Source organism: Haemaphysalis longicornis, unplaced genomic scaffold (genome assembly GCF_048455015.1).
Source record: "Haemaphysalis longicornis isolate Haplotype H1 unplaced genomic scaffold, Haemaphysalis longicornis Haplotype H1 scaffold_3, whole genome shotgun sequence".
Taxonomy (NCBI): domain Eukaryota; kingdom Metazoa; phylum Arthropoda; class Arachnida; order Ixodida; family Ixodidae; genus Haemaphysalis; species Haemaphysalis longicornis.
Window position 1 is genome coordinate 71966313 of NW_027526335.1, and position 20187 is coordinate 71986499.

The window sequence follows — 20187 nt, forward strand, 5'->3', positions numbered from 1 at the left end:
TCCTGATTCAGTGCCCGACAGAGGCAATTCCCTACGTACCGAAGGAGTTGTGCCCCCATCCCAGAACGGTGCCGTGTGTTGCGGTGGGAAAGGCCGCGTTGGCATCCGGCAGGCACGCCAGAAGGCGCTCGATGGTCCTATGCCGTGCGGGCAGGTTCAGCACGAGCAGCGCCACGTCGTTGTAGTGGCGCCGGTCGTCATAGTCCGGGTGCAAGTGCACGGACGCCACGGTCCTCTGCAAGTACCTGCCGGAGCTCGTGTCCGAGATGTTGACGCCACCGATGCGAGCATGGTACACCGTGTTGTTCCTGCATGACAACGAGGAGCAGGAGCAAAAATGTTTTTGATATCCGAAATTACAGATCTTCGTCTAAAAAAGTTACAGGAGCCTCCATTCCAGTGCCCTTGTAGCTTTGGCCGCCTCCGGGACCAGTATGCGCTGATCTTCCAAAGCCGAGTTGGACAACAAGGTTTCGCAGTTCGATCGTTGGATTGGAGTTCACGAGTACTGCCTTAGTTTAGAGACAGGCCCTTGTGACATTGTAAAGGTTAGCTTTTTCTCAGCCGCATAGTGGTCATTTATGTGAATGGTGGATAGCAGGGTGTATCGCGTGCAGGAGGCAGAGATGTGTGAGTGTGTGTGTTTGTCTGCCGTAAGCGCCACTGTACTGTGTCTACTTTGGTTAGGTTTTTGTGCGGCGGACAAAAGAGAGGCGCCGTAAGCACTGAGGTTGAATAATGCCATGGTAGATCAGACTGACTGCAGATCATCGATCCTTAGCCCCATTGCCGTCTATAGTTTGGAGTAGAATGTAGCGATATGCCCCGAGGAGCTGCCCTTTGTCACACGCATTGAAGAACTGCACCCGCACCCACAAATATACCCAATGCGGAAACATCATTGGTCATGGTGGCGTGTTCCCAGTAGTGGAGGTCGAGGAGGATGAGAAGGTATATATTTGGTTAGCAGCTACGAGAAATGACGTCAGCGTAGCGAACGTGGGAGGGAGATATGAGGTGGCCATTCTTCGCTACATTGTCTACCAAGCACCTCCACACCATACATTAATTTATATAAAAGGATGGAGCATCAAGAAATCGCGGAGGCCGACGCATAATGTCAGACAATATGTGCGAAGTCCGAAGTACGAACTTTTTTTCCGCAATAACTTACAGCGAGTAGTAGAAGCAATGCGCTGCACTGAGGACGACCCTCGACGTGATGAGTGTTCCCCCACACCAGTAGTTCAGGAGGCTCACTTGGTCTCGAAATATGGCCACCTAAAAATGAACGAATTATATGTTGTGTTCCTACAACTGGTGAAACCCAAATTTATTTATTTAATATATCTTACAGGCCCATTGAAGGGCATTGAGTAAGGGGATTACATTTGTGTAAGAGCATTAAAACATTTGTGTGGAAAAAGAAGAAAAAACAAGTACACAATATAAAGTTTGAGTAACCATCTTACAAAAGTAAATAAAACACGTCATACACGTTTCTATTAAACAACTATTACAAACGCACAGGGATTTGCGGAGTCTAAAGCAACAGAAAACCCTCAAATACAAGGGGACAACATCCATAAACAGTAACAATATTATTCTGGCTATTCATCATTACACAATTACTACGAAAAATGTCGGTGGAGATTTTCGGTTAAGCCTATTATGACTAAGTATGGATGCAATTAGGTCAGGAAGATCATTCCAGATAGAGAGTACACGTTTATTGATTGCAAGAGAGAGGCTTTTACTGAAGCTTCAGGGAGACGTCCTCAGTCGAATATGCCTTCAATGGCAAGAAGGACGCGTACTAAACTGATCAACGCACCAACACTCTGTGTTTGTACTCAATGATCAGCAAGGAGACGCTGGGAAAATTATGAGATGGTATCGATAGTATTGAGGATACTATTCACCATCGATGAACGGTCAAACATGCGTGTAAATCACGAACGGGCAATGCACTTACAACTCTTAACGCTCAGATTAGCGGAACTTGCTGCTGCTATGGGGACTCGTGTTCAAATCTTACACGTACCCAATTTATTGTCGCTTTAGTGTAGCGGCCATTTTGGTGCCATTAGTGTTGACGCCGAAGACGACTACGACTGCAGTACACTTTTCGCGTTCGATGAGGCACCTAAGGTTTTCGTCTTAATCCAGCAGCGTGTATGCGTTTTCTATTCAGCACAGCCAGCCGTCACCTGAGCTTGCAATGTGAGTTGTATCACAGCGGAAATCTACCTAAAACACACAAAACCAGACGAAATGAAATGTGCAACAGCCAAAGCCAACCTAAAATGGATGAAAAACTGCAACTGTAAAAAATAACTTACGTAAATCCTCACCCCAGCTAGCTCAACCAGCCCTTCGCTGATATAAATGCAGATGCAAAAGCAACCAAAAGCGTACATAGTCACCATAATCGAAGAAAAAAAACAGTGAACCGACCCTGCAGAAAACATCTACAGTGCTTAAAAATATTCAACAGGAATAGCCTAAACTGACCTAAAAGAGACGAAACCACAAAAACACACAAAAACAGCAGTTGAAACTGTCCTAAAGGTAATGAAACAACCTTATATCCCATTCATATTGCATGAAGATGGCAAAAATATGCATGATAAAAAAATTAAGATATTCAAGTAGGACAAACCATCAAAAAATTATAAACGAAAAACAGAAACCAGCGGTTACGACATTCGAACCCGGGTTTCGATGTTTGCCATGCCGGAACGTAACCACTGCACTACGAGACCAAACGGTTCTGACGGATTAAACCGAGTGCCACAAGCCCGTGGATATAGCCTCAAACATGCCTCTAGATGGTGCCATGCGTCACTTGGCTGTGCCGACTAGGAAACGCCTATACATGGTATTCACTGAAAAGTTGAGTTGTCAGTTTCTTAGCTTGACAACACTGAAAGCGGCCATGGACATGCCCGAAACGCCGCAGGCATGGCGCGGCTTGTGCCACTTCGCCCGTACGCCGCTGAAAAAAAATACCGGCGTGAGTCGCCTTCTCCATTTCATGCCGATTCTCAACGATTGTGTCAACAGAGGCGTTATTAATCGAGCTCTCGTTGGAGTCGAGGCGTTACTTTGCGTTCGGTGGGGTACAGTTTGGAACGTCCAACAAACACCATGTGCTTAGCACAGGCAAGTACCGCCATCCCGCGGAGCCCCGACGTAACCAGTGACGGCGTACTCACGTGGTTGCCTGTATGCGTGCTTCGCCAGTGAATACAACCTATACACAACCGGGCACCCCGCCATAATGGAACAAGAATTGGCCTAGCGCATGTGCCTTGACAGGTGCACGTGGCGCAGGTGCGTAAACCGGGTACACGTGGAGGAGAGCGCTGACAGTGGCGAACCTGAGGCGTGAATTGCCGCCAGTCTACCTGCTAAAGTAGTTTGCGTCAGGACAAAGAAAAATAAGAAAAGGAAGCAAATACCCGAAAGAATATCATTATTCTTCGGAAATGCGGAGTGTATCTGTGCATATTGCCTCCCTCATACTGGATAGCGAACTTCCGAAATAAAAAAAAAACATGATCTAGCTGCAAAAAAGTACCGATAATCGCTAGTCATTCAGCTTCAAACTACGTAAGCAGGCTTAAGTGCCCGAGTAATTTTTCTTTTGCGCCTAAGTTCTTGGTCGCTGCGTTTGAGAGAGAGATAGATAGATGACTTCATTTAATGCCTGATATGGGATCTTAAAGGCAGATGTCTTGGACGGTTTCCCCCCTCAGCCGTCCGCCAGAATTCCTTGGATCCTAACGGCGGCTTCGGCCATCCGAACTGCTGTGAGTTGTGGCTCAAGAAAGGGGCTCAGCTCAACAGTCTCCCATTGTCCTGTAGTTTTGATATTGCATCTTCTAACAGCATTGATATCTGAATTGCTATAATTTTTGGTTGTATTTTTTGTAGCTCATAGCAGGATAGCTCATATCATGTGTTGTCCGTCTGCTCTTCTGTTGCACAGAGTGCTGCGGTTTGAATAAAGGTTTCTGTAGCAACGGTTGAGCCAAACATGGTTTTGCAAAATCAAAAAAGAAATTCCTATTCTTTTACTTTTGGGTTGATATAAGCTATGATATTTTTGCCCAGGCGTATACGTCCCTCTACCGCATTCTGGCCGAGCTATACGACACGTTGGTATCACCGGCACCGTATATGATCTTGCTTGGCTTGCTTGGTGTATTGCCTAAATTCATTTACAATGACTTTAGACAATACGATGCTAGTGAATCGTCTGTAAGTGTGTGTGCGTGTGTGTAGGTGAGGGCGCTTCATGAGTGCGCGTGGGCGCGTGGAGAGAGAGGAAGGCTGTTGTGCTAAGAGTGTATTCGTGCTTGCCACTTACTGCAAAGGGATACGCTCCGAGGTTCACAGACCGGCCCCCAGTCACGGTGGGGAAGACCCTGGCTCTAGCTCGTCGTGAGTGGGCGCCGGATGTCTTGCCGCAGTCTGCACAGGAAATGAAGCGGTTTTTAAACCATGAATCCGCAACATGCTTTTCAACAGCGTAGCTCTTCGAGCTTGAGCTTGGTCCGGTGACGTCAGCAGAAAAAAAATATCCAGAAAGAAACTGCACGGCCTGTGAAGGGTGCAGCACTGCATATAGGGTATTTTAACAGTGAAGACAGCTATCGCGCCTGCTCTAGTGTGATCATGAGGGGCATCTACGTATGCGTACTCCTTACTATACCATTTCAAATCAAAGCAAATCAAACCGTTTATTTTTCTTTTCTTTGCAAAAGGAGGGCACAACCGCAAAAGCCAAAGGCGATAGTCTCCAAATGGGCTAGTCCTTCTTAGGATACTAATGGTCTCCTCGATTTGGCTACACTTTCTGCACCAGTTCAGGCGGTGCAGCACTCGCGCACTCGATTTACCAGTGCAGCTTGCGCCACCTGCACTTCGGCCCTCGATTTGACGCCGTGCTGCACCAGTTCTTCTACATTTCTGCACTAGCCCCTCTGCGAGTTCTCGTCTCGTGCAAGGTGTAGCGTGCGAAAGAACTGGCGCTGCACTTGCACGGCACTTTTGTGAACTAGTGCAGAAAGTGTAGCCGAATCGAGGAGACCATAAAACGCGAAAAAATTGGCGAAGCTTGCACTAGTGGTGCAACGCTGGAGAAACAGCAGAGCTGGGGGTTGACCTAGCTTCTTCCCCCCTGTGATCCGCTGTCAGTGTGGGGGACCGACAAAAATCAGGCTAAACTTGGCACAACCCCTCAACACTTAACCTAACATAGTAAGAACATCGCAAAACCTACCAAAACATTAGATCAACCGGAAGAAGCTAGGTCGACCACCAGCTCCGCTGTTTCTTCTCCCTTACATCACTAGTGCAAGCTCTGTAAATTCTTTATTTGCGATACGAAATTCAAACTTGAGACAGCAACACTTAATGTGGTGACTCGATAGGCACATGGCTATAGGGGTAATGGCGGTAGTGCAGTAGTGGTAGAGTGATAACAGTAGTAGTAGTAATGGTTGATGAAACAGCAGCAGCAAAAGTAATAGGCGTGGGAAGATATTCCTACTATTCCATTACCACCGTCATTGATACTACTTAGCAGTTGTAATAGCAGTATTACTAGGAGTAGTTATAATAAAGAGATGTGTCGTATTAGAAGGACTTAATGATTGGTAAGTGCAGATACTGGAGGATTCTTATTTGCGCCACACAATGACTTGCGCGATAAATTAGGTTCCCTTCAAGCATTCGCGGTTACACGTGTTCCCCGTCCCACCGAGGAACGTGAGAAAGAAGTAGAGGGGGGTACCAATAACCAGGCAAGAGAGTTCAAACCGGCCGTACGTCGATTTTGTATAGGGGAGGACATGGGACGACCGCTGTAGAGGGGTATAATATTAAAGGGACCCGGCAACACCTTTTTCAACTATTTTGAAATATTAGATGCTTGCAGAACGTAGTCACCCAACGCACCCAGTGCTTAGATTAGGGGGTCGCAAAGTGTCTCAGCCAAAAATTACTGCTCTACGCCCATCAGATAATTTGTAAACTCGCTCAAAATATTTTTGTCCCTTTCCCGGTCTTGTCGTTCTTCGACGGCTCTAATTACGTCACTAAGGCCCATATAGCGGCTGTTGGCCGGTTTTCCTTCAGTTGCAGCAATGAACGCTTTTCGATAGCAACTGCAAAAAAAAAGCCACAAAAACAAATCAGAAATGGAAGGCGTATCTAGTGCGACGAGAAAATCATGCAGTGCTGCTCCGCGCTGGCGAAAACTATAGCTTTCGCAGTGGTTCCAGACGCGAAGGAAAGAATAAAAGCGCTTATCGAGAGTGTTGCAGGGTCCCTTTAATTATACGAATAATAGGCACAAGCATATCGATTCACCATTCATAGTCAGAGCCATTATTACTTATATACGATGAAATAGTCACAGCGCAAAAAAAGATAAGATATATTCTGACCAGTCACACAAGTTCGGTAAAATATTTTTACAGGGTTCACATCCAAGTTGACTCCTTCAATTATGGGGAATATTACATTTCATTTATGCGGAATATTACGGTCGGCATTTTGAGAATGTAAGCCGATTATGTAAGTGAGCGGGTAAGGGATCAGCGCCGACATGACGTACACCTGCTGTTCTCGAACATGAGCTGCGCCATGCGTATGGCTCGGTTGAGCGGAGGGCTCGGCGTGCCGGAAGGCTGCGGGGTCGCCTCCATGGCTGCCCGGGTGCCGGATGCCGGGAACAGGGGCGGCGACGGGCAGCACGCGTACGGCGTGCTCCCGCGCAGGTCGCACAGCGGAGGGAAGTCCTTGCGGCGCACCCGTTCACTGTGTGCCTCGCAGCTGACCAAGGGCACGCAGCTGCCGCGCTGGCCGGAGGGCATCTCGCAGTCGGCCGCAGGCCCTGCTGCACGCATGCGCAACACCGCAGTTTTAAGTGCAGAGCACTTTAGGGGCGCGCCTTGTCGTCGTAGCTCGCTGTAACGGTCGATGTCAAACGACTGCCGGAATCAGGCGGTGCCGTGAGATAACGGACCCAAATAGATCCCACCGGCGTTCCGTCGTAGGGCGTCCCGCAGAGGCTTCGAAAGTCAAGCGGCTTAAATAGCCATAACCATTCTAAACTTGTGAAACGCTGGTGCTTGTCATAAATCTCCCCGTTGTTTAGCGCAAAGAAAACTGTAGGTACATTTGAGCCAAAATATACGTAATTAGCAGGCAGCGCCCCCCCTTCATTTACTTCGAAACGCTCGATGGGTTGGTTTTTGGAATAGTAAACGAAAACAAGTGGCAGTGCAACGCCGGCACGTGCGGGAGGAAAAACAAGCACAAAAAAAAATTGGCCGCGTATCTGCTCCTTTCTTTCGTTGCAAATGCCGTCAAAAGACGATAGTCTTTATCGGCTTTTGCGAAGTAAATGCCTCTTTTCGCTTTCCCGCTCGCCTCTCATGTTGTTCCTCTTGCGTCGCGCTCCTCCCAAGGTAAAGACGGCAAAGGTTTGCTAAATCATTTTAAATTTCCCGCGTTGCACTGCTCCAAACCGGGTGTCTCGATGCGAACGCTGCCGTACGGCGAAGACGCGCGTTAATCGAGGCGCCCTACTTTAGCGTTTATAGAACCACGTTTCCCTACTCCACGTGCGTTGCAAACCAACTCTATGTTGTAAGCAGAACGTGGAACCTATCTAGTGGAACCTTGCGTAAGTGTTTCCGGATGATTTCTTAAAATGGCGCTAGAAGCTATAGTGGCGCGGGCGACAGCAGGCGACGGAGGAGTGAATTCTTTTTCTGCAGTTGATGAAGTATTCAATTTCGCAAATTCAAGCATGTTTGATTTTTTTATAAAGGAACACTGCAAATATCACTTCTGTATTGATTTGTTGTCTCATATTTGCGTGATGTCTGGTTCTTCTTCAATAATGTTGACAAGTATGAACATTACACCGGACATAGACGGGTAGATTTAGCTGTGACTATATAAGACTATTGCGCAGGCATTGTTTTGCTTTGGCCGGGTGGCTGAATCGGGTCACAGACAGAGAGACGGACAGACAGACAGACATACAGACCAAAATTTCTGGTTTTAAGTAGCCCAAGAAAGACTGTCGTCTTTAAAAGAACAGAACCCCCGCTGGCGCTGTTTCAAGCAGGGTGCGCGCGAGCACTAGGGAGGCGGGAAATTTGAATTGCTTTGGGTACGTGGTAGCAGTGAGCGGATAACAGCCCATTATGGCGAATAACTTTCTCTGCACTTCCGTCAGCTTTCACGTTGAGTGGAACGGCTTTAATTCTTTGCCCCCTTGTGTAACAGCACCTCTTATCGGGGCACCAGTGCCGAAGCGGCCGGACACACACAACACTGCGCGGCGCCATTCCGTTCTCTCAGGTAGTCGGGATCAAATTTGAAGGTGATCGCTCGGGTGGCAAAGAAACAAGTAGCAGCGCAATTTTACGGGTTATATCAGGGTCATATCATAAAAGGGACAACGAGGGGAACAAGGCACCCCTCCCTTTGTCTCCAAAGTTCTGAAAACGGCCGCAGTGTAGGTTGAATGACCCGCTGATCGGTGCTCCCGCGATCACCTTCAAATTGATGCCGCCAGCCTTTCCTGTACGCAGTAAACGCCATCTACTGGTTCGCTTGGGACACTTGAATTCCGAGTAAATGCTAGAACTCTGCTATTCGGTCCTAATAGTCTAGGGGTACGTATAACCGCGGTTTCGGGGTCAAAAGACCGGGGTTCAACCCGCATGACCAAATAAAAGCTCTCTCTCTCTCTCTCTCTCTCTCTCTCTCTCTCTCTCTCTCTCTCTCTCTCTCTCTCTCTCTCTCTCTCTCTCTCTCTCTCTCTCTCTCTCTCTCTCTCTAGAATTTTTTTTTGAACCCGGGATTTCTTTTTTTAAAGCGAAGCTTGCTTTACCTCACTGGTGCCGACTGTGCGAGAAAGCGCACTGCAGGAAAGCCAACTTTGCGCAATGGGAGGGCACTTGGTGATGATGGGTTTCCGCAAAAGCACGTCAAGCCCACCAAAAAAAAAAAACTCTTCTTGTGCTCGAAATCGAACCAACGTCCCTCGCATTATGAAGCCGATGTCTATCCAATTGCGCATCTCCGACACGGTCGACGAAGATTAGATTTTGGACTTTGGCTCAGGTTGCATTGGAGAAATGTTCGCGTTTAAACCATCGTTCTCTTAAGAAATGGGCTTTCATTTTGTACTCTAAAATGGTCTGTTAGCTCAATTATGCGCATTCTTTTCGAAAACAGGAGTGAGTTTAGTATCTTTTAGGTGTGTTTCGGGGCGAGGCACGACACGTCAACGCCTTTAATTCACCTTTTTTCATATGCCACCGGGAGTGCCGGGCTTGTACACCTCGAAACAAAATATCATCACTACGTGAATTGGTTATGGCTAAACTTATGGCTAGGCGCTATGGGCCGTGAAAAAGTTCGCATCAGGTGAGCCAGCGGCCTTTAAGTGCCATGAAAAGAGACTCCCGGTTTGACAAGTTTTTACAATCTTTTACAAGTTATACGCAAAGAAAATCTCAATGGCAAACATAACGTCACTAGCAGGAAATACTCTTTGTGGTGCGCCAAAATACATACACCGAAATTGCCAGCAAACTACGGCAGGCAGTCGTTTCTGTTTCAACGCACCGGCATACTCAACAAAGTTGAAGACCACATTGATTTTAAATGCAGTAGAAACATATTCAAAACAGAGGCGAAAGAATGCCTCTTAAATCAGAATATCTGCTTCAGTTGCTAGAACAGTGGATGTTGTTTAGACTTTTTTAATGCGCAGGTTTTGTTGTTGTGTCTATCTTTGAAACGCAATCATATTTCTACCCTGATTGTCCACTTGTACTTTTTTTTACTTTACTCTTTGTACTCTAATGTACTTTACTGTACGTTTCCCATATTTTTCTTTAATGTCTTGTGATCTGCATGTTGCTTGTATTTTATTAACTCAAACATTAGAATTTCCAGCTTGTTTGATTTTGCTTCATCATTGAACTGTACCAAATGGGGCTCTGTCAAGCTTCGTAGCCTTTAGTCCCAGCCTGCCTCCTCGTACTTCTCGGGAAATAAAATCTTTGAAATCTTTGAAATCTCTGAATGTAGCACGAGTCGAATGGTTGGTTGCTAGAGATTGACGAGATGCGCTAGCGCCAAGACACCCCAGAGTAGAAAAAGAAAAAACACGGCACCCTTTAGAAGGTAGAAATTCAAGCTGCCCTAAATTACAACTGAAAACAAATACTAGTTAACTATTCCCCGCCAGTTTTCTCACGACAATGACTGCACACCGGCGCTCTCGATGGCGTTTCGCTCTCGCCATACACCTTGCGCGGACGACGTCTTTGCTCGACAAATGTGAAGGTTTGCAGTTTCTTTTTCTGTTGTTCCTCTCTAACGACAATAATTAGTGCGAAGGCGAGGCGTTTTTAGCGCATTATTAGCACAACGAAAAGAAGTGCACCAAAGTAATGTTTGTGTTTATGGACAAGGGAAAGATGGCTTCGGGAATTTACATGTCTACAGAAATGTAGGTGACCTCTGAAACTCTAGTTCCAGAGGCTGTGTTACACGGCGACCTTACCTTCTGGTGGTCCTTCGTTAGAAACTGGTCTCGGCGGCTGGCTTTGAGGAGTCCGCCCAGGTATTCCTGCAGTTATATCCACAAAATTAAGACGTGTGCATTTTCCGCGTAATGAAGCACGCATATACATATTCCAGGAGACAAAAAAGAGTCGCCTTCACTCCAAGATATATTCAAGTGAAGCTGGCAACAACCTCTCTAGCACACACGTTTACACATAGTTCACATAATTGCCCACAAAGTATAAGGGAGCACAGACCCCGGTAGCCCAAGTCGTACGGAGTCGGAGACGTCATTCGATGGTCGTGGAATCAACCCCCACCAGGGTCACATGGCTTTCTTTCCTAACATTACATCAAAGAAATGGCTATCTTCACTTGAAAAGCAATCAAAACTGTTGCCCGTATGCTTTCCTTAGCGTTCTGCACTGCTAGCTTTCCTTTCAGCATTCATTCAACCAACCCCTCGTTCCAAATTATATTTCCTGCAGGGTCCTTAAGATAGCGTGTTTATTCATGGCACCCCACCCCGAGCGAACTGTTGGCGATTATGATGACGATGATGATGCATCGTGACGTACGTAAGCAAAAAGTTTATCTTGGTGCCAGGCACGCATAACTTTGCTAAACCTAGCGTGTTTCCGAGCACCCTTGGCCCTAACGGATCACTGCTGTCAGTCTCAGAGCAGCCGGATTTCCGTATTTGATCGATGCGTACCTTAATATCATTCACGCTGAATGAGACGACACTCGTGTTTTCAAGCACTTTAACATGTGCTGAGGTTCCCCAGTCGGTGCTGTGACTCCCATGTACTCACCGGGCGAGCGTGCCGGTTCAGGTGACGAGGGGGGCGGCTCCCTCAGAGGGCAGCACACAATGGGCAGCAGGATATCAACGCCACAGAAGGTGGGGAACTTGAGCCGGCCGATGTCCTTGAGCGAGTCGAGGCACTCATGGACGGGCCTGCAGCGGCCGTCGGTGAGAACGTCGTCGCGAGTCGGGTGCCTCGCGCGACACGGCCGCACCTGCTCTGGTGGCGGGGCGTTAATAAGAACGTGGTGGAAATGGGGGACGGGCCAGAGACAACGTCAGATAAACGGTGGTGAACTGTAGTCGACTCTGCCATTAAACAAAGCATCCAAGTCTAAACAAATAATGCATCAATAGGCCACCTTTTGGGCACAAGGACAGATAGGAACAAGACAAGCTATTTGCAAGACTAGTTGCCCTGAATGGGTCTTTAGAGATGGTTGAGTATTGTTATATCCATATCTCAGTATACGTAATATTTTGTCAGTAAAACATATATACAGTACCAATAAATAAAGGACTACGGACGCAAGAAGCACCAACGCTCATGATTTCCTCATTTCTAGTGTTTATGCCTGGCTATTTTTGCTCTATTTTCTCTTAAATATGAGCTATATCTCTATGAACCCCAAGAATTATTAAGCTATTAATTTTCTTCTCTCTCTCTCTTTCTCTTGAATTCTATCTTCATATTTCCCGCCACGGTTTTTTGGCGAAGGAAAACCACAATTACCCATATTTCACTTCAAACAGCCTGCATAGTTCAATCCCTCATATAGGTTTGAGCACAAAGGCGGCAATCAATCGGCTTTGTTGCTCGGCTTGTTGCTCGTGCCCAAAGTTCTCAAAGATGGCCGGGCTGCGCCAATCACCGCGTAGCACACAGAGCCCGGGGCGGCCTCGCTTACAGAAAATCCGTTCCTAGAATATCTGTGACCCAAATGTTGATAAAACCATGGCTACCAGTACATTTGAAGCATATATTTGAGGCTGCGTTTAATCTCACGGCAGCCGTGAGAATTACCTTCGGGAAATTCTCACGAAAATTTCCATAAAAGCTGGCTGGCCTAAAATTTGCTGAGTAATATTACATCCCAACGTAACCTAACGTAACATAACCTCACCGAACCTAGCGTAACTTAACCGAACGCGTCATAGCCTACCCAAATCGAGCCCAACTGCGACAAACCTAATCTAACCCAGCCCAACGACACTGAACACAACCTATATTAAACGCAATTCAACCCACTCTAGAAGTCCTGTGCGTCCATCTCTTGATATGGTAAAAACAGGGTAAAGAAAAGTATTAACAAAATCACTATGACCGAAAAATTCTGAAAGCTAAAAAAAACGCAATGTCTCGAACCTACCCGCCGCGGTGGCTCAGTGGCTAAGGCGTCGCGCTGCTGAGCATGAGGTCACGGGTTCAATTCCCGGCCACGGTGGCCGCTTTTCTGATGGAGGCGAAAAGCAAAAGCGCCCGTGTGTACGAGATTTCGGCGCACGTTAAAGATCCCCCGGTGGTCAAAATTAATCCGGAGCCCTCCACTACGGCGCGCCTCATCGCCTGCGTTGCGTCGGCGCGTTAAACACTGCAATAAAAAAAAAATATGTCTCGAACCTGAGCCTTCTAGATTAAAACCAAGTACCATGAGCAATATAAAAGGGAACACAGGAACGCGTGGCAAACAGCCTCGAAACAGACCCGGAGTGATACGCGGATGGCGCTGTGAAAAAACCAAGGGGGAAAGGAGGGCGCTCTTCCACTAACTATTGGCACTCCCACCACGCTGGCATTTCTACAAAGCAGCAGCTTACGTCATTTCGCCGATAATATGGTATCGTCCGACAGCCGATAAGACGCATGGCGGGATGGGGAACAGCTGTTAGAACAGCGTCCCCCTTTCCACTTTGTTTCCGACGGCGGCCGCTGCGTATCACGCATAGCTGGGTCTGAGGGGTTTTTTTACGGGTTACTGTGTTCCCTTTCGTATTGCTGATAATAGTACTATACGGCAGCGCTGCAGGGGAGGGGCAGCTGTAAACACGACTTTTTTGGGAACATTTATCCCATGGAATCTCCGCATAGCGCGCTTAGCGAATGAGGCGACTGCCGTGAGAAATTTCTGACGATAATTCTCACGGTTGCCGGGGTGATAGACATAACCTATATTTCACCACCGGGCATAAAATGTTTGCTTCACGGATGTACTCCAGAAGCTAACGATGATGGTGCAATTGTGCCCACACCATCTAGAAGGACGCGTGGTCTACGCGAGACCTATCTCCATGTGATGTATCCTCGTCGGAAGCAAGGCGAGGCAGGGCCACAGTAAGTGGCGAAGGTCAGCTTCTACATCGCTGCCATCACAGACTGGACAACCATGGTTCGTAAAAGCACCTCGAAAATGAGGCCATTGGTGGATCACCGCAGGAGTCAGGGCCGCCGCTACCAAATTCTCCAAAGCGCACCTTCATCGGCATAGGTAAGAGCCAGGGGTGGGCTACAGAACACGGGGAAGCAGAGCACGTGTGCGGCGCCAGAGCTATTCATTTCCTGTTAGTACACGAGTGCCACCATCCAGCTCTAGCAGAAAGTTCGGTAACGGCATGGAGGTTACTAGCCGTGCTGCTAAGTTGCCTTACAATGAGGTGGTGGAAGGTCGCATGGAACCCACCTAACTTGGACTTCATGATCAATTTCCACTGCATGACGGTGAATGTTCTGAGGCAGCACAGGGCTACAAGTGACCATGCGAAGTAGGTTAGTTGCTTCCAAGGGCATCGGTAGGAATCGCTCTTGGTGTTCCGGTCAGAAAAGCAATTCCGGGTACAGTGAAAAGTGCCTCTTCCGCACATGTTCCGCATGTTCCGCACATAACGATGACGGGCGCTCCAAGATTTAAAAGCGTTACGCCATGAGGATGTCTGGGTGGCTGGTAGAGTAAACGGCGGGGACAACCACAATATCTAGAGTGATGCCGTCGGCACACCGTGTGCTGGGGCGGGTGGTGGTGGCGATCCATTTCGATAATGCGTTGTTGAAATGCAGATGCCTAACTACTGTTCTGCGGGCGGCGACGAACAGTTGGCTTGTTGTTAGTAACTTACCGTACAAACTGTAGGGGTAGCAGAACTCGCCGCAGACGTGGTGGTGCTGCTTAGGCTATTACCGCCCGCTCGAAATCGCAGAATACATGCAGCCTTGGTGCACGAATTCATACAACTGTTCAATTGGACATGTTCCTGGTGAGACATTCTAAGTGGGAGGGGTAGGAGGGCAGTGATTTCTCTCATTGGCTCCGTATTGATGGCTTCTGGTCAATTGATATATTGTGGGGTTTGACGTGCCGACGCTTCACAGGCGATGAGGCGTGCCGTAGTTGAGGGCTTCGGATTAGTTTTGGCCACCTGGGTATCTTTAACGTGAGCCTATAATCTCGAACACACGGGCGTTTTTGCTTTTCGCCTCCATCAGTACAGCGGCCGCCACGGCCGGGAATCGAACCCGCGTCCTTGCGCTCAGTAACACAATGCCTTAGACACTGAGACACCGCGACGGCTGGCTTCTGGTCAATCCCATTGGGTTCTTGTCAAAAGCTTACACTGGGCTGAGTAAACAAGGCGTGGTTGTAAGGCTGGCCTCAGTAGCTGTCGTGCTGTGTGTGAGATGGCTCCACCTTTCGGAGCGATACGGCATACCAGTAATAGTGTTTAGGAAGCTTGGTGTTTAGCCTGGTGTATTATCAACCCCAAAAACCTTAATCTTCCAGCTCTAATAGAGTTTCTGTCCAGCCAGTTAAAGCTGTATGAGACAAGCAGCAATTTCCGATGGCACCGGTGGTTTGCCACGGGCGTGAACGTGGTAAAACTTGTGGAAAGCACAAAGCTCAGTGAGGAAGCAGAGGCTGCTATGAGGCCATTTGCGGGGCAGTCGATTGAGTTGCGAGGTCATAATGAGTGCTCCACATGGCGATGCAATTAAATTAAACCAAAATTTAACATCAGCTGCATCGTGAAGGAGCCATGCCAGTGAAATTAAAGCGATATTGAACAATATCGGAGCCAATATCGATCCCTGGAGCACACCACGAACATGAACAAATGACCGAGCCTGCTCTCTATAAACGTTTAGGGCAAAACCTCTATCTTGAAAGAACAACTAGACGAACTGCCGCACCCGCATGTACAAGTGTAGCATGACAATTGAGTCTAGTGTGGCTACATGACTGCTGTCATGCGCTTTATGGACGCCCGTTGTTAGGATGGTTCGTATACCATGACCGTGGCTTGATGACAGGGTTTATTCTGCTAAAACGCTATGACCGTCATCTTTACCCAGTGATGGGAGTAAATTAGTTTGAACGGGGTTGTAATATCCATGCTCCCAAGCTACCATGACGTGCGGGTGGCGAATATTTTCTCTGAAAGCTTGGAAGTATCGGCGCATGCGAGATTAGTCGAACGTTTTCTACCGCGATTGCTAGCTTGCCAGGTCTTGAAATAAAGACCACGTTCGCTGCTTTACATCGGGTAGGAACAACGTCAGTAAGGCATGCGTTGTTGGTGGTATCGAGGAGCTCAACGAGCACATCATTGCTAAATTGCTTGAAAGCTTTGTTGGGAATAATGTCCCGGCCAGGCGTAGTATTTATTTTGGCGAATTCAATAACCTCAGCATGGTAAGCGCCGGGTAAACGCATGGTAAACGCATGGTAAACGCCGCATCGATACCTTCGACGCAAGAAAGCATTGGAGCCGTGTCGACATGTGCTAAGAGGAATCGCGGGAAGCGAGAAGATTATGAACATGGTGTTACGTCATACAACCTAGAAAAACATCCTTGACGCTTCCTTAGCGAAATCTTTGGGACAAAAATAGAAGGGGGAGAAAAAATTAAAGCCGTTCCACTCAATGTGAAAGCTGTCGGATGTACAGAGCAGGGATTCGGCATAATGGGCTGTAGTGCCGTTATCCGCTCACTGCTACCACCCAATGCAAATCAAATTTCCCGCCTTCGCAGTGCTCACGGGCCCCCTCCTTGAAACTTCTCCAGCGGGAGTCCTGTTCTTTTTGTGCTTGCTTTTCCTGTCGCACGTTCCGGCATTGCACTGCCACTTTTTTTCACTTACTATCGTAAAAACCAACCCAATGAGCGTTGCTAACTGAATGAACGCGGACGCTTCCGGTTAATGACGTATATCTTGCCTCAAGTGTACCTACAGTTTTCATTGCGCCAAACAACGGGGAGATGTATGACAAGCGCCAGCGGTTCATAAGTTTCGAACGCTTATGGCTATATAAACCGCTTTGTTTTCGAAGCCTCCGGGTTACGCCGCGAGGACAGCCGCTACGACGGAACGCCGTGTGACTCTACTTGGGTCCAGCGAGCGAGCTACGACGACAAAGCGAGCCCCTAAAGTGCTCTGCACTTAAATGCCTCGAGGACGCTTAAGCACTTCTTTTGGGTTGTCAATGCGAATGCAGTAATGTCAAGTTAAAAGCCTGAGACGTCTTGCTTCCACATCGCGTTGTCGATGGGCCTTGTAATCTTGCCGCTTAATACGCTTTACTTTTCCATCCCCCTTAACCCTTTCGAGTGGCTTTGATCTTTCTTTTAAGCGTTGGGAAGCTGCATGTTTCTCCACTGTGTAATACGAGAGTTCAAGCAAAGAGTGAATTTCGCTGCTGGTCTGCGTGCTCGTTTGGCTGCGTCCTTTCACTCCCTTCATGGCGTTTTACTTGCGCGGACGGCCATTTCTCGCTACTGCCGAGTTTATGCCCGTTCTATGGCACGCCTCTTGCTATGAAACGGTTATCAAGGAGCCGTTTTGCTGCCTCAGATGACGACGCCAACTCCGACATCCATGTCGGCTTTTTCGCTAAATGAACTGCTTCTTCCTCTCGCGTTAAAACAAGCATCGGCAGCCGGATGCCGGGGGACTCCGTTCACGTTTCATCGGCTGGAATGTTCACCAGATGGAGGAGCATTGTAAGGTTTCCTTGAAAACTGCTCGCACTATGTGTGCCACTGACGAAGCGATAAACCCCCCTCGTTTCGGTGCGCATTCCCTGTCAGAAACAGTAGGCGCGTGTGTACGCCCTGAGGGCAGCACTTATCACGACAGGCTGCAAGGTCTGCTTGTCGGAGAGCAGCCCACCGATGAAGGAGGCCGATATCCGGCGCTGGACGATTACGGTTTTAGTGGCACATTTGAGCACACTTGGAATTCCGTCCGGAAAGTCCGATGCCGCCTCCACAGACGTGCAGCCAGTGTATACTGGAAGGTGTCCTCACTCACGACAAAACATTCGCGGCGCAGACGGCAGGTTCGCTACGAGTGTAGTCCGGTGATCATGGGATGGTGGTCACTCCCTCCGCAGTTTGACACCAGGGGCCATAAAGGTGTGCTTGAACCCAACCGCCAGGTACTCCGTCTTGTTCTCTTGCTTTCCTACTCAATGCGATGCTCCGCGAAAATGTTGCATCGTACGTGTGGCTGTGCCATGCTGACTGAGCAATACGAAGGAGGCGCAAATTACGCGTCCACACGCCTACCGCGGGTGTGGATATGGGGGGACTGCACTCAGGATGAGGCGTACTGAAGTCGCCCGACCAAAATCGTACATCCCCCGACATTGCTGAAGAACATATAACATCCACCGCACATTAATTCGGGAGATAGAGTCTCCTTCTGGATTCACGTATAGTATCAAACGACACCCACCGTCGCCCTGGTAAACTGGACAGCAATTGCTACCACTTCCAGTATTTTTAAACCACCATTCGAGGAAGAGATATTTTGAACCAGCATTTGTGGAAGAGACGCATTTGAGGATAACACGCGGTCACGTATAGAAGAGAGAGGCGTCCTGGAAGGGAGGCGGCGGCGTGCACGCGATGGTAGACTAAGGACAGAGACACGTGACCACAGAAGTGCGGGACGGAAGGCTGGACGTTTGTTCCCTGAAGCAGAAGTGCTCAACACGTGAAGCTTCTTGTTGTATATACGGATGAGGAAGGGTTGGTGCGGACAACGATAAATGCGTGAAGCACTGACGTGCGTGCACAAGTAAGGGAGATTCATGAGAAAATTCGTTCGGAACAATATCAAAAGCCGTGTCAGGAGCCCATGAAGCAAAAAAATTGGCTGGCGTTTACGATACTCCCTAATGCGATATTTGGGTGCAGCAGCAGTGCGCTGAGGCAGCACTCACTCGTGGGCTCTCTCGACGGCACCAATGATGAGCCTCTGCGTCGGCGTAGCGAAGTGCGTCTCAGGAAGGGACCGCGACCCGCGTCTTAGGCAGTGAAAGCCCACCATCGTCACGCGCACGCCCCCCGCCCCCCCTCACGTTTTCGCCATCGTTTCGCAGACGAGCGTCTCGTGCGGGCACAGCCTACTGCGCCCCCCCTTCTCTCCCACTGCACACTTTCGGAGAGCGCTCGCGCCGCCACGGTGAACCGCCCTCTCCTCACAATTTCGCGACACTGTCCCCCTTTGATTTCTTTCACTATTCGGTCTTGCCATCGTTCACTCGGTTACGACGACGACGCGGCTCAGCCCAGAGACGGCCGCCAACTGAGGGCTGCGCCCTAAAAAGAAACTGCAGACATCCTTTAAAATACCACGCGAAGGATGTCTACATCCAAACTATCCCTCAAAATCGATCTCAAAAATTTCTCCCCCAGTTAATCATATTCACACATGTGCACGGCAGACAACATTGAGATAACATTGTGACAACATTCCATGCCGCAGTGAACACGCTTGGCTCAAGCAGCCGTGGAGCGTTTACCTCCTGCGGCTTCCGTCTCGTCGAGCGCACTTGTTGACAGCACAAGGAGGAAGAAGAGGCGCAGAAGTGGGGAACAGCCTCGTAACCTGAGCGAGTCCATGGTTTCTTTGCTTCCTGCTTGTCTCCTTCGCGGTTCCGGGGACGTTGGCGCGTAACGTTTTCCGCAACGCATCGGTCGCACCGACTGCTGTGTACTGCCGCGTTTCTGGCGGTCTTGAGGCCTATCAGTGCCTGCGTCTGCGTAGTTTCTCGAGCGGCGGCAACGACTGCTCCTTGGCGGGAGCCTTAATCTGCAATCTAATGCCGGGAAAGCCCCTCTCCCAGTCACGATAGAGCCGGCCGCTTGGGAGACGCTTAGTAACACTTTTCCACTGTATACAACACTAGACGGGAACCAGCGGTTTTTCCTTTTGTGCAAGTGTTTTCGCAGCTCTGAAACTCAGTATCGCGCATGCTCATAGAGGTAATATAGGGGTTGGGTTTACACCGAGTTCTCAGAACGTTTATCCTAATGATACTCCCGTGCGTGTGTTGTGTGTGCTTGCCTGCGTGTGTTAGTGTTCGCGTGCGTTTTTGCGTGCTCGTGTGCTTCACCCATTTTCGCCTCTTTTTCGTATTTCCGTAGGGAGAGGCCAACGTAGCTCGCTGCTGGGCCAACCTTTTATTATTACGCGCTATAGCTCATTGCTAGAGTGCGCATTAATTTTATACCTTTCTTTCCGGTGAAGAACCGTATTTTAACGTTACTTTCGACTTTTTCACATTTACATATCCTACGACAAGTGATGCTCCTTGGACCCTTCCTAGTACCATGTAAATAGTTTACCTAATGTTCCTCAGGGCCAAAACGTCGTTCCAGGTCGTTGTGAGATTTATGAAACAGACCAGGAAGGCACCCCTGCCCTTTTTTTCATCCTTTATCTTTGAAGCACCCTTGTATTTATGCAATAAAAACCAATTCAACCAGC

The 20187-nt window shown here is 48.5% G+C and overlaps 1 protein-coding gene across 3 annotated transcripts in view; it reads right to left on the bottom strand.

Moving 5' to 3' along the window:
* LOC144174608 (prostasin-like) overlaps nucleotides 1-20187 on the bottom strand; it is a 33876-nt gene that overhangs the window by 5254 nt on the left and 8435 nt on the right. The window contains exons 1-7 of one of the 3 annotated variants that reach the window (XM_077703384.1): nucleotides 19220-19353; nucleotides 11427-11639; nucleotides 10610-10675; nucleotides 6629-6910; nucleotides 4376-4479; nucleotides 1175-1281; nucleotides 40-308 (exon numbers count right to left, since the gene is read on the bottom strand). In XM_077703384.1, coding sequence (XP_077559510.1) covers nucleotides 40-308; nucleotides 1175-1281; nucleotides 4376-4479; nucleotides 6629-6910; nucleotides 10610-10675; nucleotides 11427-11639; nucleotides 19220-19319 — 1141 coding nt within the window. In that variant the 5' untranslated portion in view covers nucleotides 19320-19353. Of the gene's footprint in view, nucleotides 1-39; nucleotides 309-1174; nucleotides 1282-4375; nucleotides 4480-6628; nucleotides 6911-10609; nucleotides 10676-11426; nucleotides 11640-19219; nucleotides 19354-20187 lie in introns of those variants that run through there. The other 2 variants (XM_077703383.1, XM_077703382.1) reach the window with 2 other exon arrangements.